The following is a 27,809-nucleotide window of genomic DNA, read 5'->3' as shown; positions in this document are numbered from 1 at the left end:
TTAGCCTTCTTCCTCTTCCACCTCCTCAGGCTTCTTTTCTGGCTCCTCAACTTTATAATTACTAATTTGAAAGGTGAAGGGGAAAAAACAGTGAGGATTTGTTTCTTGAAAACAGAAAGCTTACCGAGGCTTCTATCCAGTGTTGCAGAAACAGAAGTTTGCACAATGAATCTTTCCCTTCCCTTCCACCCTCTCCACCCCCCACCACCATAGCTGCCAAGTTATCCCTTTTTTACAGGGATTTTCCCTTATGCTGAATAGGCTTCCTCGCGAGAAAAGGGAAAACTTGGCAGCTATGCCCACCACATGCTGCTCCCTTTACCCCCTGAAAAGCATCTCAGGAGGGCTGGGAGCCTACCAAACATGGTGAGTGTTGTGTATTGAGTCAAAGGATTTTATATCTGTATTATTATTGTCTGTATTTGCATTAGGATAAAGTAACTGCCTTTTGGTCCCAGAGGGTACAGCTACTATTGGTTCATTTAAGCTGCTGTATTTGGATCCTCTGTCTTATTGGTTTCCTCCAAAAGGCAGCACTGTGATTGCGTGATATTGTTCCCTCCAAAATGTATCCCTTCCTAGCTAGTCCCCTGTCCCTATAAATGTAGCTTTCCTCTCCTCAGTCTTCAGTCTTGTTCACTTTAATAAAGAGCTGTTACTAGAGAACTGTCTCCAGCATGTTTTGTCAAGAGAGCTGAAATCACAAACCCCACGTCACAACAACTGGCGACGAGGATGGGATACATTTTGGAGGGAACAATATCACGCAATCACAGTGCTGCCTTTTGGAGGAAACCAATAAGACAGAGGATCCAAATACAGCAGCTTAAATGAACCAATAGTAGCTGTACCCTCTGGGACCAAAAGGCAGTTACTTTATCCTAATGCAAATACAGACAATAATAATACAGATATAAAATCCTTTGACTCAATACACAACACCACAGAACAAGACGGAGTTGCAGTCATTCCTGGGACTTATTAACTTTTATCATTCGTTCTTACCCCAGAAAGCTTCGGTAGCTGAACCATTACATAGACTATTGCAGAAAAAGAATGTGTGGCGATGGGGGCGGGAGCAGCAGAAGGCTTTTGACTCCTTGCGAGGAATGCTGAGTAGCAGGAGCGTCCTTGCTCATTATGATGAGTCAAAGCCGCTGGTCCTGGCATGTGATGCCTCTCAATACGGTCTGGGGGCTGTGCTGAGTCATAGGGAACCGGATGGGTCGGAAAAGCCCATCTCTTTCTATTCCCGTACGTTGTCGCCCACGGAGCGCAACTATGCTCAAATTGATAAAGAGGCACTGGCTATTGTGTCCGGAATCAAAAGGTTCTATGATTATTTGTACGGTCGCCAATTCTCCATTGAAACGGACCACAAACCACTGTTAGGGTTGTTCAACCCAAACAAACAAACGCCACAAATTCTCTCCCCCAGAATGTTGCGTTGGTCAATATTCCTGAATGGGTTCCAGTACACCTTGACCCATGTGCCGGGGAAACAATTGTGCCATGCTGATGCGCTGAGTCGCTTGCCCCTTCCTGGCGGGAGCAATGAGGATCCTGCTCCGGCGGAGCACATTATGATGCTAGAAACACTTCCGGGGGCTCCTGTAACAGCTACGGATATAGCTGAGAAAACGAGGAAAGATGCTGTTCTCTCCCGTGTGCTCACTTGGGTGGGGAGGGGGTGGCCAGGTGGTCCGCATGAAGAAAAATTCAGGCCTTATGCGACAAGGCAGCACGAATTGTCCATGCATAAGGGTTGTCTCCTATGGGGAGATAGGGTGATCATCCCAGCACCACTGAGAAACAGGGTTCTTGAGACGCTTCACATGGGACACCCGGGAATGGTCAGGATGAAGTCGCTAGCCCGATGTTATGTGTGGTGGCCTGGAATGGACCAGAACATAGAACAATGGGTACGAACATGCAAGGCATGCCAAGAGGTGCGGCCAGAAGTGGCCAGAGCACCAGTCCACTGGTGGGAGCAGTCCAGGACTCCCTGGAGCCGGCTGCACATAGATTTTGCGGGGCCATTCCAAGGGAAGGTCTTTTTGGTTATCGTTGATGCATATTCCAAATGGTTAGAAGTGGCGATGGTCCCTAGCATGGCATCAGCTGCCGTAATCAAGGTGTTGAGGCAGCTGTTTGCTACCCACGGGTTACCTGAGACCATTGTATCAGATAATGGGGCAGCTTTTGTATCCCAAGAATTCAGGGCATTCTTGGCTGATAACTTCATAAGAGGGGTCACATCCGCGCCCTTTCACCCATCCTCCAATGGGCAGGCTGAGCGCATGGTAAGAACAGCCAAAGAATCCATTGCGCGCTTAATGGAGGGTAACTGGTCGGCTCGCATTGCGCGAATGTTATTTTTGCAGCATGCGACGCCGTGTACTGCGACGGGCAAGTCGCCAGCCGAGCTGCTCTTAGGTAGAAGACTGGTAACGGTGCTGGATTATGTCCACCCAGATAAAATGCCAAACCGTAATTCAAGAGCAACCCCCCAGGCTGAGACTGACACAACAAGGTATCTCGCCCCTGAAGATCTGGTCTGGGTGAGGAACTATTCACGAGGTCCGCGGTGGGTGGCTGGTGTGATCACCCGGGCTAGTGGACCTGTGTCCTATTATGTGACCTTGGAAAATGGGCAAGTTTGGAAGAGACATATAGATCAGCTGAGGCGCCGGGCGCTCAGCAGGGAGGAGTCAGATAATTCATCCCTGGCTAATGACGCACAGCTGTGAGACCAGAGTGAAGATGGCCCAGAGGTGCAGTCACCAGGGGCTTCCGCAAATGAACCAGGGCCTGCTAGTCCTCAGGATGACGAGGTACAGGTAGGGGACCCTGAGGTGTCTGGGACTCCATCTGTTCCTGATGAAACCCCTATAGAAGCCCCTCCACCACAGGTAACACCCAATCCAGAACCTGCAACACCTGTTGTCAGGAGATCAGGTAGAAGTTGTAGGACCCCACAGTACCTGAGGGATTACGTCTGCTGTGCTCACTAGGGGGGGAGGGGTGTTGTGTATTGAGTCAAAGGATTTTATATCTGTATTATTATTGTCTGTATTTGCATTAGGATAAAGTAACTGCCTTTTGGTCCCAGAGGGTACAGCTACTATTGGTTCATTTAAGCTGCTGTATTTGGATCCTCTGTCTTATTGGTTTCCTCCAAAAGGCAGCACTGTGATTGCGTGATATTGTTCCCTCCAAAATGTATCCCTTCCTAGCTAGTCCCCTGTCCCTATAAATGTAGCTTTCCTCTCCTCAGTCTTCAGTCTTGTTCACTTTAATAAAGAGCTGTTACTAGAGAACTGTCTCCAGCATGTTTTGTCAAGAGAGCTGAAATCACAAACCCCACGTCACAACAGTGAGCTATGTCATATATGGCCTCAGCTGCCAAGTCTCCCGTTTTCCCCGGGAAAACCACTTTTTTACTTACCTTTTCCCGGTGGTCCCCCGTATCACTTTGTCTCCCGTTTTTCTCCGTTATTTTCTCCTGCCGGCGGCCATTTTTTTCTTTCCGATTTGCCCTTCTATGGGCACCCAAAATGGCCGCCGCCAGCTTCAAAAGTCGCATCTACGCATGTCCGGAAGTGCATAGACGTAACTTCCGGTGTTGGCGGTGGCCATTTTTGGTGCCCATAGATGGGCGGAGCGACACCAGAAGTTGCATCGGCGCACTTCCGGATATGCGTACAAGCGACTTTCGAAGCCGGCAGCGGCCATTTTGGGTGCCCATAAAAGGGCAAAGCGACACCGGAAGTTACATCGACGCAACTTCCTGTGTCAAATGGCTGCCGGTCCCGGATTCTGCAGTCCGGAACTTGGAAGGTAAGTATAGGGCTGCAGTGGGAAGGAGAAATTGCCCAAAATTGGACAACAGAGCCATGTACAAGCTGCCTTGCATCATGCAATATGGGGTGCACACCTGGATTTTTCTCCCTCATCCCCCAACAGTCCTTTGGAAAGAACTTAACACTGGGCACAGGACAGCCAAAGCAAGAGTATTTTTGCATGTGCTGCTTTCAAACCCACAGTCACATGTATCCACCGCATCACATGACGCTGAATGCACATAACCAGCCTGCCAGAGGCTGGGAAGCAACATGTGCTGGCCATTAAGTTGAGAGCTGTCTGAACAATAAACCCGACAGTAGGTTCTCCAGCTGTTTTTGGACTACAACTCCTATCATCCCTAGCTAGCAGGGCCAGTGGTCAGGAATGATGGGAACTGTAGTCCAAAAACAGCTAGTTTGGGAAACCCTGGCATACAGCGTTATCACTAAAACAGTTCTATTAATCGCTTTAGAAAGGAATCTACATTCAGGGTTTTAGGAAGGGTTGAGGCCAAAGGCAGTATTTTAACTGTTTTTAATTCTGACATTTAAAATTGTTGTAACCCATCCTGGGACCTGCTACTAAAAGGAAGGTAATAATTTTCACAACCACCACCACCACCACAACAACATGGAAGAGACTGAGCTTACAAAGGAAAGAACAAGGAACATGCATACACAGTTGCCCACCCCTTAGAGACCATCAAAGTCCAAGCCTTAGCACCTTTAGGCCTTCTCGGTGGCTGCTCCCAGACTTAGGAATTCCCTCCCTAGAGAAGCTAGACTGGCTCCCTCCCTCCTTGTTGTCCTTCCTTGTTGTCCAGACAGAGCCTGCTGACTCCTCCTAACTCAAATGTATGCCATGGAGGTCGGTGGTGTGCACCCTTTTCCGAGCAGATTTGTAAAAGGTGAATGATTTAGGAAGTCATGCAGACCTGTAGCCTGGTTGAGAGATCTATTTGATCTCTTGACGGAAAACCAGAATTCGAGAAGAGAGTAACAGGCAATATCTGGTTACCATTTACTCACCTGTAGTCCACGTACCCCGTCCTGTTTTGGTCTAGCTTGCGCACCAGATCCGAAACCTGTACCCGGTCCAAGGGGATCTTTTTTTGCTTGTGATACAAGAAGAATAACATTGTTGAAATTGAGTGCAGTTGCATATTCCACAGATGGGGAACCTGTGTCCCTTCAGATGCGGATGGACCACAACTGCCGTCATGCCTGGCCACTGGCTTTGCCGGAGCTGGAGTCAAGTAACATCAGGAGGGACAGAAGTTCCACCCTCCTGATATATTCCTTCCTCTGTTGGGTGGCTGTAAGGTAATAGTGCCCACCTCCCTCTCTCCCCTACCTTATCTGCTGAGACACCATGCAACAGACAGAGCCTGCTGACTCCTCCTGACTCAACTTCTCTAATACACCTCAAACTGCCTGAAACATAGGTGCCGACTCCCTGGGCCCCCTGGGTGCCCGAGCACCCACAAAATTCCCCATGAAGGGGCTGGGAACCCACAAATTTTGGTGCCACGGCCATGCACACTGCATGGCACCCACGGCCCGAGGCACCCGCAGCCCTGGGGACCAAGCTGGCATTCCTGGCCTGAAACACAAGGTGGAAAACCCAACCCTCATGACCCTCGCTCACCACTTCCAATATCAATGTCCATGACCAATTCTGAATTTTTATTTCAGCACCCAGCCCTGCCCATTGCCAATCTCACGTCTAGACTTTGTCCAATAATGTTTCAGGGCATCTACACTAATTTGTTTGAGTTATGTGTTCGGGTGGCTCAATCTCTGCAACTTGTCTCGTTCTCTAAACAGCCATGACCCCTGCCAACAAATGTCACTGCTTTTCCTGACTGTTTGATGAGCCAATTGTTTCTCTTCCCATTTCCTTCTCTATACCAGCAATACTGTGACTTACGGGGATGAAAATGAAATATTGTAACAATAAACCATAGGGTTTGTGGTAGATACTTGGAGTAGCTAGAGATGTGGCAATGTGAGAAAATGAGTCTTGTTTTCATCTGTCTACACTAAACATTTAAATTGCTTAATTGTTAAACTTGCTTAACTGTTTCGGTTTCCAACCATGGAAAACATGGCAACTGCAGTTCTGGGAAAGGACTGCAGTTCTCCCAGCCAATATTGCTGACACCCCAGTAAACTTACAAGTCCCAGGGGTCTTTGAGAGAATCCATGATAATTTAAACCAATGAAATCTCTTTAAAATTATAGTATAGTCGGCCTCTGGGACATACCAGCATCATGGTTCTTCGAAACTCCGCCACGGGAATCTTCATGTTGCCATATTTGTCCATATTCCTAAAGAAGTCCCAGAGCCTCAATTTGTGTTCATCTAAATAGTTCTAGGAATAGAAAATAGAAGAAACCTACGTGAGACCACAAGTCCAATCCCTCTCCCCTGGATAGCATTTATTGTTTTTCTTATATATTCAGATTATATCTACATCTTGGACTTCTGATGCAGAGGCTACATTTTCTGTTGCTCAAAACCACTAGATAGAACCACTCTTGAAGCAATTATGTCAGGAAGTTCTTCCTAATGTTTAGGTGGAATCTTCTTTCTTGTAGTTTGAATCCATTGCTCCGTGTCCGCTTCTCTGGAGCAGCAGAAAACAACCTTTCTCCATCCTCTATATGACATCATTATATATATTTGAACACGGCTATCATATAACCCCTTAACATTCTCTTCTCCAGGCTAAACATACCCAGATCCCTAAGCCATTCCTCATAAGGCATTGTTTCCAAGCCTTTGACCATTTTGGTTGCCCTCTTCTGGACACGTTCCAGCTTGTCAGTATCCTTCTTGAACTGTGGTGCCCAGAACTGGACACAGTACTCCAGGTGAGGTCTGACCAGAGCAGAATACAGTGGTACTATTACTTCCCTTAATCTAGATGCTATACTCCTATTGATGCAGCCCAGAATTGCATTGGCTTTTTTAGCTGCTGCATCACACTGTTGACTTTTTTAGCAGCTGCATTACACTGTTGAAGTGTGCATGCACACGAAAGCTCATACCAAAATAAAAACTTAGTTGGTCTTTAAGGTGCTACTGAAGGAATTTTTTTATTTTACTGTTGACTCATGTCAAGTTTGTGGTCTACCAAGACTCCTAGATCCTTCATGTTGATGAGCAGCAAAAGCACGGCTTTTAAAGCGTGTGCTCTCTGGTAATGCAGTGTTTCTGTAGTACAAGTGCAGCCTTGAGATAAGATGTGCGGTCTGTAAATAACCAATGGTGGATGCATTGTTCGAAAAGCCTGACTGTGCAGCAAGGCCACTAAGAAAGGAATGGGAAACCTGTGGCTGTCAGGAATTGAACTCCATCTGATGGGAAGCAAACTCTCTCTCTCTCTCTTTGACATGACAAAAATGTGAGAAGAGGACCTCACCTGAATCAGCTTCATTGCATCTGGCCGTTGTGGAATCTTATGGGCAACGTGGCCTCCAACCCCTCCAAAGACGACATCTAGTTCAGGCCGAATGTCACAGACTACATCCAGCAACCTGATGAAGCCTTCATTCACCAGCACATTCTAAAGCAGAGCAGATTGGATTTAGGGCAGACAAGCTGGATCCCATTTCCATATACAGTGGAACTTTGGAAGCCACACGTCTCAGAAGCCAAATGTTTCGGCTCCCAAACTCTGACAAACCGGAAGTGAATGCTTCCATTTTCTAACATGCCTCAGAAGCCAAATGGCTTCTCTTTTTTCTCAATGGGGCTTGCCGACCGCCCATTGAACCTCAGTTTTCAAACGTTTCAGAAGCCAAACAGGCTTCCAGAATGCATTACGTTCAACAACCGATGTTCCACTGTAATCGGTTTCAATGGGATAAGAACCCTGGAGCCTCTCTGGTTGGTTTCAATGTCCAGGGGATAGGCTGAGTGCACCTTGTGCAATCCATCTCAATCAAAATTTGGGGCCCAGGCAACCCAAAAATTGAATTCTATAAATAGAACAAATGCTCTCATTTTGCATACAAAATTGATTCTGCCCCCTTCTAACTTTTTGTTTACTTTGCTATTTACACACACACACACACACACACACACACACACACACTCACACACACACAGTGCTATTTATCCAAAAAAGCCTTCTAGTGTGATTTGCCAATCACTAAAAACAGCCCCTGTCCTCAGGTTTATAATCTAAAAAGATGCAGCACAAATGGAAAATGGATTGAACCCGGGACAACACCCTGTGGCATTTCATTTGTCACTTTTTCCCAAGATGACAAGGAACCTTTGTGAGCACTCTTGGGGTCTGGTCAGCCAACCAGTTACAAATCCATCTAACAGTTATCTCATCCAACCAATATTTTACCAACTTTTCCACAATAATATCATGGGGTACTTGGTTAAAAGCCTTACTGAAATCAAGATACACTATGTCCACAACATTCCCTCGATCCATCAAGTTGGTAACTCTTATCAAAAAAGAATGAGATTTGTCTATCATGACTTGTTTTTGAGAAAGCCATGCTGGGTGTTAGTAATCACTGCATCCTTTTCTAAGTGCTCACAGACTGACTGTTTAATTATCTGTTCCAAGACCTTTCCTGGTATTGATGTCAAGCCCACTTATTGGTAGTCACCTAGATCTTCTTTCCCCTCCCTTTTGAAGACGGGGACAACATTTACCTGCTCCAGTCTGCAGTGATCTCACCTGTTCTCCAAGAATTCTCATAGATTATAGACAGAGGCTCTGAGATTACATCTGCAAGCTCCTTTGGTACATTTAGGTGAAGCTCACCAGGCCCTGGAGATTCGAATTCATTTAAAGTACCTAGGTGTTCCCTTACTACCTCTTTTCCTATCTTGGACTGCTGCTGCCTCCTTGCATTGCTTAATCTGTTATCACCAGATTGGGCACTTTCCTCTTGGGTGAAGGCAAAGTAGGTGGTGCGTAATTCTGCCTTCTCTCTGTCACCTACTAGCATTTCTCCGTCTTCTCTATACAGAGGACGTACTACTTGCTTGCTCATCCTCTTGCTTCAAACATAGCTGAAGAAACTTTTAAAAATTATTTTTAACCTCTCTCGCAAGCCTGAGTTCATTCTGCGCTTTGGCCCACCTGACCATTTCCCTGCAACTTGTGCATATTCCTCCATGATTTCCCTTTTCTTCCATTTTTTAAATAGATGCCCTCAGCTCATTTGTAAGCTCCTTACGCAGCCACACCTGTTTCTTTAGATGCCTCACACTTTTCTTTCTTGCTGGAATTGTCTGCCTTTGTGCCTAGGCAGGATATCAGCATTATGAATTATGAGGGCTACTGAACTCTTCCTTAGTATTCCTCTTACCGAAATATTGATTTCTTCCATTTTGGTGCTTGTATTCTTTCTGACGGATGAGACAAGAGCAATGGCGCCCTCTACTGTAATGGGATTGTGGGACAGCTATAAAGAAAAGAAATCAGAGATGATCTGAAGATAGGAAAGTTTTCACTTGCTAGAAAGGAATGCACCATCAGTCATTATACAGTACCCCTAAGGTTAAAGAACTGAGTTTGAAAGGTCTGGGATTGTTCCAGTTCTGACATGGATATTGTGTGGCAAGACGGGAACGCTTTACCTCAGTTCTTGATCTGAGAAATGGGAATTATAGTGACAGGAGGACTAAGAGCAGTGGAATGCACTGCTTATCTATTGCCATCCATGGTGTGCTGAGTGGGAGGTGGGAGCAGCAGGGCCTGAAAATTTTAACAAATCGGTATGTACTGTATTTATATTTATTGATGTTTTTATGGATGTTTTTGTTGATTTTGCATTCTTATATTTTGCACTTTGCTATATATTTTTATGAAAGTGCATTCATAAATAAACAAATTGTCCCAATTATATCTAATACATCATAACAATAAATATAAACAGATCTTTAAAGTGAACAATAATAATTTAGTCAGGGCAAATCCTAATCACTACCATTATAACGTGTGTGTGGGAGGGTGTACGACTTGGCTCTTCAGTCACACTTTCTGTGGAGGAAGAGAGAATTCAAAAACAAAAGAAGACATTTGGAAGTTTCTCAGATAAGTTGTGAACTCCCTTTGGCATCTTCATCATATGTTTGTCTCTACATTTCTGACTTAATCAAAAATCAATCACTCACTTAATGTAAGTCATAACATAAGTTTTATGTGGCATCTTGCCCTTCTTAATGGTGTGTGATTTTTTTCCACTGAGTTTCTCATTTTTAATTTCATGTCTGCCTGATCAGAGAATTGTAGATGTAGACATAGTCTTTCAGCTAACAAAAACACACACAAAAAAACCGCTTTCAGTTTAACATGTTCCTCCACTTTGGAATGCCCTTCCCTCAGCTATCATCAATTACAGTGGTACCTCTGGTTAAGAACTTAATTCATTCTGGAGGTCCGTTCTTAACCTGAAACTGTTCTTAACCTGAAGCACCACTTTAGCTAATGGGGTCTCCCGCTGCCACCACGCCGCCAGAGCACGATTTCTGTTCTCATCCTGAAGCAAAGTTCTTACTATTTCTGGGTTAGCAGAGTCTATAACCTGAAGCGTTTGTAACTCAAGGTGTTTGTAACCTGGGGTACCACTGTATTTGTCCCCAACATCTTGTAAAGACGTATCTTTCTCTGCTGGCTTTCTCTGATCAATAGGCTGGACTTTGTACCATTTGACTTCAGCTTTTATGATATTGTTCTAGTTTCTTTAAGTTCACTTGTAGGGTTGTTGAACACTTGGACTTTAAAAAAAATATTAAGTGGTTTAGAAATACTTTTGAATAAACAATTTACAAAAACAAAACATCATTCATATACCATATGCTGCCAAGCTCCAAACCAGCTCAGAAAATAAAACCCTACCTTCAGGATTCTAAGGGTACCATTAACTTCTAACCCCTTGCACAACTTTAGCGTCCCTTCGTTGCTGATATGGTTGCTGCTGATGTCCAGCTCATTTAGCACATTGTTGACCTTGAGGGCTTCCCCAAGGGCCAGAGCACCTTCATTCCCAAAACCGTTCCATGAAAGGTCAAGTATCTTCAATGATCCATTGGCCTCCAGAAAGACAGAGAGAGAGAGGAGAAATTAACATTTATTTGTGGTTTCATGTACTGTATATGTTCTTTTTAACCCTGTAAATCACCCTGGAACCAATTCTGGAGACATAATAGAAATAATAAAAATAGAACTGTTCTGGAGGAGCACAGAGACAAGAAACGCCAAGGTAGCAGAAACAGACACCTTCATCTGCCCAGCTGCAACAAACCATATCTCTCCCATATCACTACCTACAGCCACAGCAGGCGCTGTAACTCCCAAAGGTTTGACTTTACACCCCCCCCCCACACACACAAGGCACACTCCTCCATTGTCTCCCGAGACAGATGGGTACCAACTGAGGGGCTTACTTCCAAGAAGATATGCTGAGGATGGCACTGTAAAGCTCTCTGATGGTAAAAGTCCAGTTTATTACAATGTGAATGGCTCTTTCAAAATTCCTTTAGGATCAGCTGCGTCACAAAATCCTGTCTGCTCCTTCAGTGCCAGTTTTCACATAATGGTATCCAACTTGTACCCATAATAGCACCTCCAAACAATAAAGTACAGTAACTCAATTTCCTCTTGGTGCCTGTCCAAACACCAGTGATTTTATTATTATTTTTAATCCTTTTAGTGGTGCCAGGCAATCGTGCCAGCTTATAACCCACCAGCCATAATTTTCTCACGGGGCTAGTTTATATTCTAGGCTCATGGGTTGTGGTTTTAGTTATGCTTTTAAAAAATCAGTTCTGTACATTGCTTTGAAAGCTTCTAAAATATAAACTGGTGGGGTATAAAAGTGTTTGAAAATAATAAATAATCGTGCCCAATTTGGACTTTGGCCTGATCTACACAACCCAAACCCATATGGGAATGTGGGTTGACTCGGAGGAGCCTCACCTGGAGTGTGCTGCAAGGCAGGTATGGAACACTCACCAAATGTCCCAGAAAAAAATGGGGGGAAATCCTGTTTTTTCAAGCCATTTTGGGTGCCACGATATCACACGCTACCTTCACGATATCACACGCTACCTTGTCCCCAAAAATCGCTTTTTCAGGGCAAGATAGTGGCACAGGTCACGTAACCTGCCCAGGAGCGCGTCCGGAAAGTCGCTCATCCCGGTTTTTTATCTGAAAAAGTTGAATGGTGTGGGTATGGTATACTGCTTTACCCAGTGCTTTTTTTCCTAAAAAAAATGTTTAGGGGGTATACTCTCATTTTGACTCAAGTGAATCACCATTCTATAGTTCAAATCAGGAAAAATAAATACAGTAAACGGACAAAAGTACAAAGAACATGCATTGTCTCATGTTACACAGCTGACAGCGCACAGTAATTTTCCGTCTCGTATTGAAATACTGCCCCTCAATGAGGCCAAACTTTCATCAGTAAAACAACACACATCCACATTCCACACTGCTTCACACATTAAACGCTCGCTTCCATCTGAGACTCAGGAAACACCATGACAGGAAATGAGGCCGCCATCGGAGGTGGTAACAACGAAACTGATCAATGAACGTGCTATTCAATGGAACTGATGATTCACCGTGCTAGAGAAGAAACTAAAAATTTTGAGTTTCTTCTCCCGTTACATTCACAAAATGTTTAGGGGTATGTGTACCCCTGTGTACCCCCAGAAAAAAAGCACTGGCTTTACCACATGTGCCAGCTCCTAATGCATGCCCATTTTGCTGCCACACTGAGCACATTATTGCATTATTATGTACCCCAGCTTCTTTTGTTTAGTACATATACTATATTGTTTCATTCATTTTTTGCAGTCCATGGAAATATTTCTATTACCCATTACAGTGGGACCTCGACTTACGAATTTAATCCGTTCCGAATGCACACTCGTAGGTCAAAAAATTCATAAGTCGAGTTTCCCATAGGAAAAGTGGTTTCCCATAGGAATGCATTGGAAACGGAAAAAATCGTAGGTCAAGGAAACCACATCTAAAAATTCGTAAATTGAGGAAACCGCATCTAGCCATGAACGGGTTTTCCGTTCGGATGTCAAGAAAATCGTAAGCGCACGGCCACTTTTTCCACTCATAAGTCGAAAACGTCTGATGTTGAGGAGCTCATAAGTTGAGGTCCCACTGTACTGTGCTGAAGAAGTAATTACGAAATGGTGGACTATATCCGGAAACACTGTACATCCTGACAGTTTATTAACCACTTCAGCATCGTTGGAACACTAGACTACTTATCTTTTGAATTGATTTCCGATGACTGACCTTTTGCTTTTACATCTTGATTTATGACCAGCAGAAACTTTCAGAGACTTTATTGAATCCTGCTTTATTATTCATGTTTTGAAGAGTATCTTATTTGAGTTGTTTATATTGTATATACATTCATTTTTTGCCCTGTTCATATTATAAAGAGTTCTTTAAGAGTTGATATTGCATTCACGCATATGGTCACATGTTGCTCTGTTTTTGATTCACACTGAGCACAAGACAAGCCTGCTGGATGAGGCCAATAGTGCGTCTGTTCCAGCATCCTGTTCTCACAGCGGTCAAGCAGATGCTCATGGAAACCAGAAAGAGGGACCTGAGCGCAACAGGTCTCTTCCCACCACCACAACCACCTATGACAGGCATCCCCAAACTGCGGCCCTCCAGATGTTTTGGCCTACAACTCCCATGATCCCTAGCTAACAGGACCAGTGGTCAGGGAAGATGGGAATTGTAGTCCAAAACATCTGGAGGGCCGAAGTTTGGGGATGCCTGACCTATGAGATGGGGCAGTAAAAGGTACTTTGAGCAGCAAGGCCACCCTGTTTGCTGCTCTCGACCACTACAGGCCTCTTTCTACCTTTGCCTCTTTGTCACCACATTCTTCCTGAATTGGTCTCCAGCCTCGCCTTGCTCCCGGGATCCTCTCCCCAGGCTCCGCAAAGGGGAGGCCCAACGGACTCTTACCCTGAGGCCTGCACTCAGGGCTACAGCCCCCTTCATGCGCAGTTGATTCCAGCTCAGGTTCAGAACCTCCAGCGATTCATTGTTGGCTGAGGAGAAAGGGAAAAAAGAAAAGCAAAAAAACTTGCTGAAGATGCACAAGATTGGGGTGGGTGAAAATAAATGGCTCTTTGGAGGCGGGATTGTGATGATCCCAGACTCACATTGACATAATTAGGACGGCCCGGGGATTTTTTGTATGTTTCAAGGGTGGTGAGATTCATATTGGGGGGGTGCAGGTTGGTTCTTGCCATTAAACAGGGGTCAGCAAACTTTTTCAGCAGGGGGCCGGTCCACTGTCCCTCAGATCTTGTGGGGGGCCGGACTATATTTGGGGGGAGGGGGGGAAATGGACGAATTCCTATGCCCTACAAATAACCCAGAGATGCATTTTAAATAAAAGCACACATTCTACTCAGTAAAAACACAGTGTTTCCTGGGCCGTAGTTTACCTACCCATGCCATTAAATATGAAGTGGCTGAGGGTTTTTCTTTGCCTTTCACAAGAAAGCCTTCCTGCCTCTTTAACCCTCTGCCTTTCCCACTGCCTGCAAATGCCTCAGCAGCAATGATACTGTCATGACATACAGTTGTCAACAGTGACGGTTCTTTCCCAGGGATGTGGCCAGACTTCTAAGGGGCAACCAAGTTGCCTTCTGAAGCCAGCTCTTTCTTAAAAGGTGAGACTAAGTCCATGTTTGCCCCTGCCCCCCACCCCCGGATATGACCAGAATTTTCTGGTTTATATGGCGACCCCACCTGAAGAGGCAAAATGGGATGCACCACTCCTATGTAGTGACACACACACACACACACAAAGGTACACTGAAACATAAACCAATTGGCTTCCAGAGAGTGGTAGGGGATGTTTTATCCCATGTTGATGGCCTTTCAGCTGATTCCCTGGTGGCCCCCCATCATACAGCCCAGACACTGAGATCCAGAGCCAAGGGCCTTCTGGCAGTTCCCTCACTGCGAGAAACAAAGCTACAGGGAACCAGGCAGAGGGCCTTTTCGGTAGTGGTGCCCACCCTGTAGAACGCCCTCCCATCGGTGGTCAAGGGGATAAACAACTACCTGACATTTAGAAAACACCTAATGTTTAGGGAAGTTTTTAATCTGTGATATTTTAATGTATTTTGGTATTTGTTGGAAGCCGCCCAGAGTGGTGGGGGAAACCCAGCCAGATGGGCGGGAAATAAATAAATAAATAAATAAATAATCAATCAGTCAAGAGTTCCTAAGGTGATTCTAATTCTAGGACCCGATTGTGCCTCTGCGGAGCTGTGGTGGAAAGAGATCTGAGAAATCAGCTGGATTCCTATACTTTCCCAGAAGCTTTCCCTCTTGGTTCATAGAAGTCAACAATTTGTTGTCCCTCAGACGTTGCTAGATTATAACTCCCACCGTAGTGGCTGGGGCTGCTAGGAGTTGGAATTCAGCAACATGTGGAGGGCACCACATCGCAGCTGCTGGGATGGTGCATCCTGTTTTAGAAGCAAGCCTTCGTTTCCAAGCCAGATTTTGACAGAGGCATAAGCATATCAAGCTATGTATCCACCCCCCCACCCATCCCCCGGCTCTCATCATAATGATGGGTTTATCTGCCTCTTGCAGACATCTGCTGACCTTCATGCTGCATTAATAACATTAGCAATGCTGAATTGCTTCTGTGAAAATGCTATTTCTGCTAAGGGGGTAAGTAAGCTCCAGACTAATTTCAAGGAAACTCTTATCTGGTTAGAACTCACAAATCTGATATCCATTTTAACACCCAAAAAACATGTGTTGTTTGTGTGTAATGGAAATGCTCTAAAAGTTTGGGGTATTATTCCCAGGAAGAATATTAGAGGCTTATTTGCCCAATAAGCGAAAAATCAAAATGATGTTGTATTTCTGATAGGAAGAAGACTAAAGCAAGTTGACAGGGCCACCCTTGGAATCTACTGCTTGAATTTTTCATGGTAAGGCTAGCCTTCTTTGCCTTCCACAATAGGGATGGGCAAAGCGACCCACCATTCCAGAAGTAAACTGAATGCCTTAGGGGCACTGACTTGGGCCCCAGGTTATGGGTGCCCAATGGCACCTGTGATGTCCCGTTGGGTCGGCGGGTCAGTGGCTCTTCCGAGGCCTCAGAGATGACGCCCAAGACCTTGCAAAACCTCCGAACGCAACTTCCGGTTTCCACCAGAAGTCTCGTCGGAGGTCTCATGAGGCCTCAGGTAACCGGAAGTCATGCCAGAGCCCCGCATTGCGGGTGCTAGACTTGGCGCCTATGGAATGCCTCCTGGCCACAACATGGTCTCAAATCCATGAAATGATGAGGCTGCTCATTTATTCTGCATTTATGTCTCCAGAGCAGACTTCAGGTTTGTAAGACACACTCCAATTTTTTAAAAATTAGAACTCAAAGATTTATCAACCAGAGCCAGTTAACAAATGAGACGCAGAATGACTCTGAGCACATTATGAGCCGAGAAATTTGTTTTCAGTACAAGAACTGAAGTGAGCTCGCAGTCTTTACACAAGAAACTCCTTCTGATTAGCTTTCTTTGTTTTGGCAATCCACCATACATCTGAAGCACTGAAAGCACATGGCTTTCCCCCAAGGAATCCTGGAAACTAATTTGTTATGGGTGTTGGGAGCTAGTTTTGCAAGGGTGAAACCAGGATTACACAGTCAAGAATTGTCAGGAATCTTATACTGCATTTGGAAGGCAGAGTACCAACATGCATGCTATATTAGCCTTCCCAAAGTCTTCTTACATTTTAAACAAATGGTTATGATAAATTTACCAATGCACTGCTTCAGAAGGAGCCATTGCACAAGAGGCTTCTTGGAATAAATGATGGATGGGTTAGTGGATCTGCTGCCTGCTAGGAATGCTTAAGGTGCTAGTTTCCACCTTTGCTATATTTATTTATTTGCAAATAAGCCAACTGTTACAAAAGCAGCAGAAGACTCCATACCCTCCAACATTTCTCCAATGAAAATAGGGACATCCCATTACACAATGATAATTTTACTATTTATACCCCACACATCTTATTGGGTTGCCCCAGCACTCTGGGCAGCTTCCAACATATATAAAAACATAATAAAACATTAAACATTTTTTTTAAAAAAAACCTTCCCTATACAGGATTGCCTTCAGGTGGCTTGGGGGGTCGCAAAACCCCTACCCTCCAACATTTCTCCAATGAAAATAGGGACATTCTAAGTAAAAGCGGGACATTCCGGGATCAAATCAGAAACTGTAAATCAGGGACGTCCCTGGAAAATAGGGACACTCCTCCAAAAGAAAACCAAGAAAAAGAAAATAGGGACTCTCCTCCAAAAGAAAACCAAACAAACCCAGGTAGTTTGGAACTTCTTCCTGCTTGTGGAAGCAGGGAGCACATAACTCTTTGGTCCTACTGGTAGCCATGTAGAAATAATGAAGAAGGTTACCCAGCATCTGTCCCAGCTGCTCTCCTCCCTTGTCAGCAAACTCATTGTGGCTGAGGTCCAGCTCTATCACTCTGTAATTGACCTGTGGAGAGAAATGGTGCACAGACCTATGAGCTCTGGACTTAGACATCCCATTTCCCTAATTTGTAGTATCTAATGATCATTGTTTCCCGTGCACATAAACACCCATTTGTGGTGTGCATCAACCTAGTCCACCAAGATACTGACAATGATGGCAAAAGAACATAAATAAGAGCCTGATGGATCAGGCCACTGTCCCATACAGTTCAGCATCCTGTTGTCAGATGCCTGTGGGAAACTCACAAGCAGGATTCGAGTGCCAGAACACTCTCTCCTCCTGCGGTTCCAAGCGACTGGTATTCTGAAGCATCACCGCAGGTATTTTTGTAAGTTGGCATACTCTCAGGGTCTGGTTCAATGCACACCTTACCCCAAGTTCTGCCTCTGATTAAGATTTCAACATTTCAACATTTCAATACAGTGACCCATAAAGAAACCCAACCAAAACAACAACAACACAGAAACTTCAGCAGCAATAATATTTCACCCAAGAGGCGATCAACAGGCACAAAGGAATTCATTCAGTTTAGTGGAGCATTGGGGGCGGAGGGGGGGAGAGTGGATGAAACAAATTGTGCTCAACACAGTGCTGCTAGGTAAAGGTAAAGGGACCCCTGACCATTAGGCCCAGTTGTGACCGACTCTGGGGTTGCACGCTCATCTCGCATTATTGGCCGAGGGAGCCGGCGTATAGCTTCCAGGTCATGTGGCCAGCATGACAAAGCCACTTCTGGCGAACCAGAGCAGCACACGGCAGCACACAGCACACAGTTCTTCCTTTTTACTCACAGTACTGAGTACATTTACTTGAGAAGAACATTGTCATTATAGCATGAAATAAAATATTCCCTGTCCTCTTTTCTTCTGGTCACTTATTCTCTGATACTCCCTCCCCAATCCTCCAGTGCATGGAATATAATGGTACCTCTTACCACAGCACTTTCCAGGCAACCCACATTTCCTCTTATGGCTAAATTAAACATGAGCATCAGTTCCATTAGGCTTCTTTATGACAATTTAAAAAAGAAAGAACATCAGATGACCAATAGGTGGGCGGAGTAGGGGGCTCTTCCCTTCCTGCCATTCGCCTGTTCATACTTTTCTACAAACAGCAGTTTTTCTATCTGCAGGGGGAAAGATGTTGTAGGGACTTAATCATTCCCACCCCCCACCTGCTGCATGAATAAACAAAGTTTGGCAAGAACAATTTTGAGCAGACAAGGCATGAAGTAGCTTCTCTTCCCACTGGTCGTCGCCATCCCTCACTTTGAAGGGTGCATCGTAACCTTTCACTTATGACCTTTTGCACAGACTCCCAGAGTTTCCCCAGCTCACAAGTTACTCACCATTAATGATTCCGAAAAATATGGTGCTGTCTCTTCCCTAAAGTTGTTTCCTGAAGAGGAAAAGAGGATGCTAACAGAGGGCTGTTTCACACGAGTCAATTACCGACATTGACCTCACTTCCATGTAGGAAAATCACGTAGACAACACATACAAAGTACATATATCTCTTGTACATGACTGAAACAGCTGCACTTGGAGCGGGAGTCCTCCCGATAAATGTACCATAGGCAGTACCTTTTCTTTTCTTTTAAAAAAAATGTTTAGGGGTGCTCTCATTTTCCTACTCATACTGAAATGCTGCCCCTCAATGAGGCCAAACTTAGATTCACAAAATGTTTAGAGGTGTGCTTAGCCCTGCGTACCCCCAGAAATAAAGCACTGACCATAGCTTTATGTGAACTTATTACTCAGTCCAATGCATGCACAGTTTTTCTTTGCAGAGATTGACTTGTATGATGTGCCCCCCCAACATGGATTGTGTATTACAAACGTCACATGTCAAAACAACGCAGAATAAAGCAGAGGTGTAAGATTGCTTCTCTCATTTCCTTCCCTCCTTTTTCCACCCCTATTCATGGCTCCTTCCAAAGGGCTTACAGACTTCCTACTTTGGAATGACTCAGGGTCATTCAGATGTAATGCCTGGAGTTCACATTCACACACACATAATAGAATCAGAACATTAGAAGGTGGAGACAAAAGGGAACTTCTACTGGTATTAACGGCAAAGATCAAAGTTGCTCCTCTTATACAAATTCAAATAAGTGCAGGTCGGGACTACAGTCTAATTGAAATGGGGTAAAAGTGGACTAACAGCTAATACTGCTGAAATGTGGACAGGCCCTTAGAAAACGGTATGTTTGGCTGGGGTCATGAATAGGAAGCACTCCAAACTGCAACATTTTGTTGCAGGTCCCACTTGACCCTCACTCATTTATAACAAAAACATGAAAACCAGCAGGTTCATTTATTCTTCTAGCCCCAGTGTAGCCTGATCTGACTGGAAGTAGCCAAGAATTCAGGCATAGGTCTTCCCAGCCTGAAGTGCCTTCCAGCTTGGTGCCTTCCAAATAGTTTTGGACTTCAACATTCATCAGCCCCAGCCAGTATGGTCAGTGGTCAATGGTCAGAGAGGGATGAAAGGGGCTTCAGTCCAAAACATCTGAAGGACTCCAGGTTGAGAAAGGCTACTTTCAGGTGTCCCCTTGTGTCTATAGAGGTAGAAACCGTACCTGCAAGCTGAACAGCCCGGATATTCGAAATATTACTGTAGAACATCCTGCAGATAGCTTCAGCTCCTTCTGTGCTGAGATGATTATTGGAAATATTCTGAAATGCATTGGCGGGGGGGGGGGGTGGATAAGGCGAGGAAAGAGGACAAACATCTTAAAAGGATGAAGCTGATCTGAATAAAGTGGTGTTTGAGGAATGTGACCAGCCTACCCCCAACATGGTACTATCCAGATGTCATTGCACTACATCTCTGATAACCCCTTACCACTGGCCATACTGGCTGATTGGCGTTGCCATCCAAAACATCTGGAGGGCACCAAGTTGAGGAAAGTGGAGTCTGACCTTTGCAATTATACAAAATGAACTGATATACACCGCTCAGATTAATGTGAGGATCACAGACACCAACTCTATGGGGCTGAGGACAACTTAGCGCCCCCCATATGGGGGGATAGAGCTGAGCCCCCCCAACCATGTTGAGTGTACCCACAGTGGTGGAGGTCCCCGTCGAGCCTACCTGCAGTGACAGAGGGCCTCCTTGGACTTCCCTGCGGTGGCAGCGGGCCTCTCCAGATCTCATGGCCTCTTTCCGATGTGCGTTATGCCACATATGTGTGTCACACGTGTGATGTCACATGCACACGATGAAGCCCCCCCCCTCCTCAATGTGGTGCAGAACTCGGCACCTCTGGTGAGGATCAAAGCTTAGCTGATGTTTCTGTTCTCCAAATGCTGTGATGCACTTCTCCGCAGTTTGAACATCTCAAAATATGCATTTAAATGTATTATTAAATAAAATCCAGAGAGAAAGTATAAATATGTATGTCAACATTAATTGCACCTAAAATACGTATTTAATGTGCATATTTTTTCATCTGAAGCAGGTGAGAGCAGCATTGAAATAGTACGGTAAGATGTGTGAAGGGAGATCTTAATATTTACCCTGCTGCACTGGTCCAGGTGAAAATCCATCCCCACCTGCTATTTGCACAAGGAGGGGAGTTTTCATTGTTTATGATTCAAGCTTCGCTCCTGGCGCAAGCAGCAGTGAATATTTGTGGGGGGCGGCACCTTTGGTGAGACCTTGGCAGAAGGGAAAGGTTTATACTCTCCACACTCTGAAGTGTGGATACTATACCCTCCTTCTAGACCAGGCATCCCCAAACTTCGGCCCTCCAGATGTTTTGGACTACAATCCCCATCTTCCCCGACCACTGGTCCTGTTAGCTAGGGATCATGGGAGTTGTAGACCAAAACATCTGGAGGGCCGCAGTTTGGGGGTGCCTGTCCTAGATCCTATTTGCATTTGAAACAACCTGCATGTTGACTGCATTAATTTATTTAAAGTCATGTGTATTTGGGCCCTGACTTGTTGTATTCACAAACAGGATGGCAAAAAAAAAATGTGTAATTTTCTCCTCCCTTTACAATTTCAATGCACATCTATGGATAAGCTGCCTGTTTTTCAGATTTGTGTGAATATGGGCCCAGAGTATGATGTTAATCTAGGGGCTAATGCAGAATTCAAAGGATGAACTTACACATGGAACTCAAGAGACTCTGTGAAGATGCTACATATGGGCAATACTGATATGGGCAAAGATACGTATATTATAGAAAGCTAAATTTAGCTTTGAAAATAATTTGATGTGGGGCTTAGCTCTGCTGCACATGGCATTTCTGCAGAGGGCCCTGGGATGGTCTCAGGCTCTCACCACCAGATAAGGAAGTATATCAACAATCTCTCGCTCAGGGACTCCCAAAATCCTGAAGCTGAACAATCCACTACTATGATTCTGATGGTTTTCTAGGGTTCCAGACCTAAGTCCTTCCTAGCCCTTGTATCCAAGAACATATAATTGAAGGAGTGTGGGCTGAACATGGGACTTCATACATTGAAAACATGTAAGTGATTATTGTGAAATGAGAAGGCCAGCGAACAGTTTCCAGAGATAAACAAGAAAAAGGTTGTAAAACACTTTGCACATCAATAATAGCAATAATAATCAATACCAAAAAAAGAATGAACTCGTCAAGTAAGTGAACTCCCTTCACCCTCCATACAGGGAAAGATTGGGTACCATCTCCTGGATGTAGCAGTTCTCCCGCAGCATCTGCACCAGGTATGTGGCTCCTTCGCCCAGAATCCAGTTATCTTCTAGCTCTAAGTGGGTGATGGTTGTGTTGGACTAAAGAATGCAAAGAGGGATAGAGAACTACAGGAAATCAGCAGAACTGACTGACAGAAAAGGCCTTTTTAAAAGTTCTCTGTTTGCCCTAAATATTAGTTTTTGCAGCTCAACATCACAAAACCACAAAGAACTATAAGCCCAGACAGTTAACATTGGAGCTAACGTTAATTGGATGAATGCGGCTAATGGGCTTTGTTTTTAAAGTTTAAACAGCAGCTAGGCAGAGGAGCAGATTAGGACACCAATCGGATCTTTCCTCCTAGTTGACAAACAGCTTTGGGGGAGGGAGAATTTACAAACAGAACTACAGAGGTAAGGAGACAGATGAATTATATTGGGGTAGTTGTTTATCTGTGTGTGTGTGGAGGGGGGTAGTTTCCTGTTTAACCCCATCTGATCAAAATCACACACACACACACACACACACACACACACACACACACACACACTCTGAGGGCAGTATTTACCATGGGAGAAAGACAGGCTGTTTGTTTTTTTTGTTCGTTTACATCTTGGTTGTAAATAGAACCTCTTATATTTACAAAATCAATAATACAGGTACCAACCTTTCCCCTAGCAGAGGGATACAGTAGTAGGAGCTGGGAGATGTGATTATGAGGGGGAAACAGTGTGGGACCAAGTTGCAGAGAGTAAACAAGGAGTTTAACCCCCTCTCATACTAACATTGCCCTGAACTAATCTCCTCCCTTGGCAGCTAGTTTTAAACTTTTTATTTTAAAAAAAGTGCCGGGGGGGATCTAACCCCACAATGTCTGGTGTAGGGAAGGTGAGCATAGCTTGGCTGAAACTGCCTCCTAGGCTGAATTAGGCCCACGAGCCAGAGGTTACTCACTGCTGCTCTAGAACCATTAACACTTCTATAATATACCACTCAGTAGACTTTGTGGCTTCATTTAACACTAAGGGTGCATCCAGACTGTCACTATTTTTGAGTGGGATTCAATCACTTCTGGCAAATTTTGATTTCATGGATTATAGTTGATTGGGAGGTATTGTGCAACAAACCTGCTTCCTCAAAAGATAGAACTTATTGTGATAAGAGCTGGAAAGTGTGGGATAACACTTGCTATGTCACAATGTCATCTAACCTCCCAGTAAATAAATAAAAATGAAAGTTCAATAAGCAGGTTGTCTGCAAATGCCCTACAATGTGTTGAAATGCACCGTGCGATTTCTTCCACATTCAGCAGATAGCACATTACTTTACTCCAGTATGTTGTAAAGAACATCAACACAATTGCAATTCTGGTTAAAGCTTCAAATGTGAAGGGGAAATATGGGGACAGGGAAGTTGCCATCTACGCAGTACGGTTAACAAGATCTAGTGATAAGACAGTGTCCCCTTTCTTCCTACATTTAAGAATAATCTTCTTTCTCCCCTGGGGAAAAGCTTATCAACTTGATGTGAAATAGTGTGGACTATTATTTTGAAGTACTTACAACCAGAGCAATGGCAATGGCTTTCGTTCCCTTGGGTCCAAGCCCATGATGGTTAAGGTTCATGGTGGGCTCTTCCATGTTACGAATGAAGTATGAGACAGGAACCACTCCTACCAGCTTGCAAGCCTCTATGTAGAGTTCTGCACCCTTTATGGTTGCAAATGATCGGTCAGGATCTGGAAAAACAAACCAGTCTGATTGGCATAGCATTTCCCCTGTGATCACTACAAAGAAAACAAACATGTCCTGACCTAGACTTCATGGGCACAGTCACTAAGGAAAGGTTTAAATTGATGGCCCTTAAAATATTAGGCAACTGAACACCTCTGAAGTTCTCCCTTATGCCTTGCAAATGTGCAAAACTCATGCTGATTCCAGGAAAGAATCATAAAATCACAAATATCTATCCTTCCAGTTATGCCCAGCCTGCACTACAACATGCACTGCATCTATAGTTAAATCAATCCTATTTATGTTCAAGACAATATCGACCAGGTAAACCAATACAACAAAGAAAATCCATTTGCAGGGTTGATGTAGGTGCACATTCTTGTACATGGCTGGTCCACATTTTATTTGATGGTTTCCTGATACAGTACAGATGTCTCTGTACATTCACTGGCTGGGCTACTAGTCACATACAAGTAAGTGCAAATAGAACTAGATTGTGGTTCCTGTATAACATTTTGAGACTAAGAACATAAGAAGAGCCTGCTGGATCAGGCCAATGGCCCATCTAGTCCAGCATCCTGTTTTCACAGTGGCTAACCAGCTGTCTATGGGAAATCAGCAAGCAGGATCTGAGCATAAAAGCATTCCCCATTCGCCCTTAGGCTTGCAGCAAATGGAATTCAGAAGCATTACTGCCTCTCTGACTGTGGAGCAAGAGCTTAGCCATTGTGGCTAGCAACTCACATTAAAGGTAAAGGTAAAGGGACCCCTGACCATCAGGTCCAGTCGTGACCGACTCTGGGGTTGCGCGCTCATCTCGCATTATTGGCCGAGGGAGCCGGCGTATAGCTTCCAGGTCATGTGGCCAGCATGACAAAGCTGCTTCTGGCAAACCAGAGCAGCACACGGAAACACCGTTTACCTTCCCGCTGTAGCGGTTCCTATTTATCTACTTGCATTTTGACGTGCTTTCGAACTGCTAGGTTGGCAGGAGCTGGGACCAAGGAACGGGAGCTCACCCCGTCACAGGGATTCGAACCGCCGACCTACTGATCAGCAAGCCCTAGGCTCAGTGATTTAACCACAGCGCCACCTGGGTCCCTAGCAACTCACATTAGCCTTCAGTTAAATAAGATTGACAAGGCCTACTTTTGTCAAATAACTTCGACACTGATATTTGTGGCTGATCCTTGTTTTGTTTTGCCTTGATGAACTAAAACGAAGCTTATAGAGGCATTCCTCAGTTTAGCAACAGAACCCGTACTTTTAAGGAGACAACTACTGACATGGGTGTAGCCAGGATTTATGTTGGGGGGCAGAACCTCAGTTAGTTAAGTTTTTTTTTATTCGCTTGATTGGGGGGGGCAACTCCCCCCCCCAATGCCAATGACTACTGAGTGTCCTTGACAAAGTCACTACTATCTTACAAGGTTATTATGAGGCTGAGGGGGAAGGTTTGGCTGGAAAACAAGATACTAAACAGTCCACCTTCTATCTCAAGGTCTGTGTCAGAATTTTCATCCCTTGACTTCTCTTCTGCTTTGTCAGTGGTGTCAGTAACAGACAGTATCTCTGCAGACGTGCTGCCTTCCGACATCTCGCCATTCTCATCTGGAATGAGATTAATTGCACACATTCTGCAATATGAATACAAGCCCCCTTGCTATGCCTATTACACTACACAAGAAGCCCTCGTTGCCCATCACTGAAGCCATTCATGAACCCAAGCGCCTTAAAGAGCTTTCCTCTCTCCTTCCCCATCCATGGATCTTTGCCCTTCTCTCCAGTGTGCATGACACTCACCCAAAAGCTGTCGGAGGTTGATGGTTGCTTTCTGCTGTGAGATCCAGAAAAGTCCACCACTAGCTGTCTTGTGATGTTCGCCTTCCAATGAGTGTGCTGTTGCTCATTTCAAATGAGGTTCTCCTCCTTTCTTGGTGTTTGTCATTTCTCACACCTACAATCACTTACCGTGACTGGGCTCCCCACATTTTGTTGACCCCACCACCTCTAATGACGACAACTGCTTTCATCTCTTTCTTTTGTTGCTAACTTGGAAGACACGCCGGCTGTGTTTTGTATCAGGCAGAGAAGGCTTTGGAGGCTGGGGGTGGGGGTTGTGCTGTTCTCTAATAAGATGAAATGCTTTGAATGCCACTGTGCACAGGTACTGGAAACAAGATTTGTAACTAGATGCTATTAGATGTGATTCCACCTCTCTCACCTCCAATTCATAATTTATTTTACAATTACTGTAAGCCGAAACAGAGCTTTGGAAAACTGCCCCTTAAAGACAATTCAAACTGTACAAGGGATTTGTTGCTATACCTTGTCCAGCCAAATGAAGGGAAAAAAATAATGTGTTACTCTTTATTGAATCTCTTTTTTTTGCGGAGGGTGTTCAACCTCTTCCTTCCACTTATTGGGTTACTGAGCTGCACTTCTGCAACCTTCTTGAGTGTTATTCAATATTTAAGCTTGACACGAATGATCCCCAGTTCAGCCATTCAGGTATCGATATGGGTGGAAAAAAAGAGTGCTAGTCGAGGCCATTGACAGGTGTGGGAGGGGTGTGTAGGGTTTTTCTTTCTTTTTTGTTCTTGTATTATGTATTTTGTGTTTCTATCTTGCATTTTTGAGTCGTGAACTGCCCTGAGGTCTACAGATGGAGGGCGGTATACAAATTTAATAAATAATAATACCGGTAATAGTAAATAACAAAATTGATAACCACAATTCAGAATGAACTGGGCTTCAAAACTGTCTTGACTTACAATCAAAGATTCTGGTGGGTGCTGGGAATGGATGAATGGCTCGTAAATGAAATAAAGTCATATAGAATAAAGCAGGGGTGCCCAACTCCCAAGGGACTGTGATCTACTCATAGTTAAAAACTGGCAGTGATCTACCCCCGTTTTTGGGGTTCAGGTCAAAGTTGTTGAGCTTTTTTAAGGAAGGGGGAAAACTCCTTTTTTAGGGGGGCCAAAGTTTTTTAGGGGAGCAAAAGTTGCTTCTTTGAGAGGAGCCAGTAATCTACCACAGACATCTAGTGATCTACCAGTAGATCACGATCTACCTGTTGGACATGCCTGGAATAAAGGATCCAGAAAAGCCATCTAGGGTCAACCCCTTCTTTTGAAAAGCAAAATGGATCGCCCAAGCAGGGTTGGCCCAATAATTTTTGCAGCAAAGGATAAGGTAGTGACCTCCTTCCCCAGTTCCATATTCAGAAGCCAGCTGGATGGGCAGCTGAATGCAGCTTCAACACTAGGGATGCAATAGTGTCCCCTCACTGTACCAGATGGCAGCAGGCAAGTGAAGGGATGCAAGACAAGCCATGTGGCAAAACTGAACAGGTAGGTGGAATGACTGAGAGGCTACCACTGCCTCTACATAGCATCTGCTGCCCGAGGCAATTGCTTTACTGTGCCAGCCTTGCACAGATGTTCTTCCCTAATTCTCCTCCCCCCCCAATCCTACCAGTTCAGACAACCTTTCTGTTATGGTAGTGTGTAACCCTGTTTGGTGATACTAATGGTTTGTTCTTCTACCTCAGCCTCACTGTTGTTGCCTGTTTCAACAACCTGAGATTCTTGATAACTCCTGGCACATGTGAGCATCACTTCCTAGTTTTTTTTTGTGAAAAAGATTGCTGTGGGGAGGAGAGTTGGTTTCTGGACTCACTTAACCCTGAATACTTCAAAGTTTCCTCAAGACACCAAAGCCCTGCTTTCCATTTTTGGATCTTATACATACACAGATAATTGTGATTTCTGCTAAAGCTCTAAGGGCATTCTTTTGGTGATTGCTGTTTTAAACAAAACACATACAACACTCTCACCTTCATCCTCCTCAAAGTCAAAGTTCAAAAAGTCCATGGTGTTGTTAAGGAACCAGGCGGTCTGCTTGTTGATTCTTCCCTTTCTTATAGTGTTATATGTAATTTATTGTGCTCTCTATTTCAGATTTTTTTCGAAACAGAATCTTTACTGGAGTCACC

General features: G+C 44.6%; 1 protein-coding gene across 1 annotated transcript; it reads right to left on the bottom strand.

Annotated features, from left to right (window-relative positions):
- LRRC74A (leucine rich repeat containing 74A) lies at positions 1-27,687 on the bottom strand. Its single transcript, XM_060282991.2, has 14 exons — positions 27,651-27,687; positions 25,298-25,420; positions 23,639-23,814; positions 22,067-22,174; positions 19,985-20,081; positions 18,752-18,801; positions 17,325-17,406; positions 13,838-13,923; positions 10,724-10,918; positions 9,192-9,287; positions 7,274-7,417; positions 6,113-6,220; positions 4,875-4,960; positions 1-61 (listed from the first exon to the last, which is right to left on the bottom strand). The coding sequence occupies exons 1-14, from the start codon at positions 27,685-27,687 to the stop codon at positions 1-3; spliced, it is 1,449 nt and encodes a 482-aa protein (XP_060138974.1).
- Between the last annotated feature and the right edge of the window lie 122 nt (positions 27,688-27,809).

This window comes from Zootoca vivipara, chromosome 1 (assembly GCF_965207765.1).
Source record: "Zootoca vivipara chromosome 1, rZooViv2.hap1.1, whole genome shotgun sequence".
NCBI classification, from domain to species: domain Eukaryota; kingdom Metazoa; phylum Chordata; class Lepidosauria; order Squamata; family Lacertidae; genus Zootoca; species Zootoca vivipara.
This window is presented reverse-complemented; position numbering and strand designations above follow the sequence as displayed.

Coding starts and splice junctions, on each gene's coding strand:
- LRRC74A (XM_060282991.2), bottom strand. CDS start 27,687: ATGGACTTTTTGAACTTTGACTTTGAGGAGGATGAAG. Junction 9,288..10,723: donor GTACCCTTAGAATCCTGAAG/GTAGGGTTTTAT, acceptor TTTTCTTTATAG/CTGTCCCACAATCCCATTAC. Junction 4,961..6,112: donor TTCGAAGAACCATGATGCTG/GTATGTCCCAGA, acceptor TTGTATCACAAG/CAAAAAAAGATCCCCTTGGA.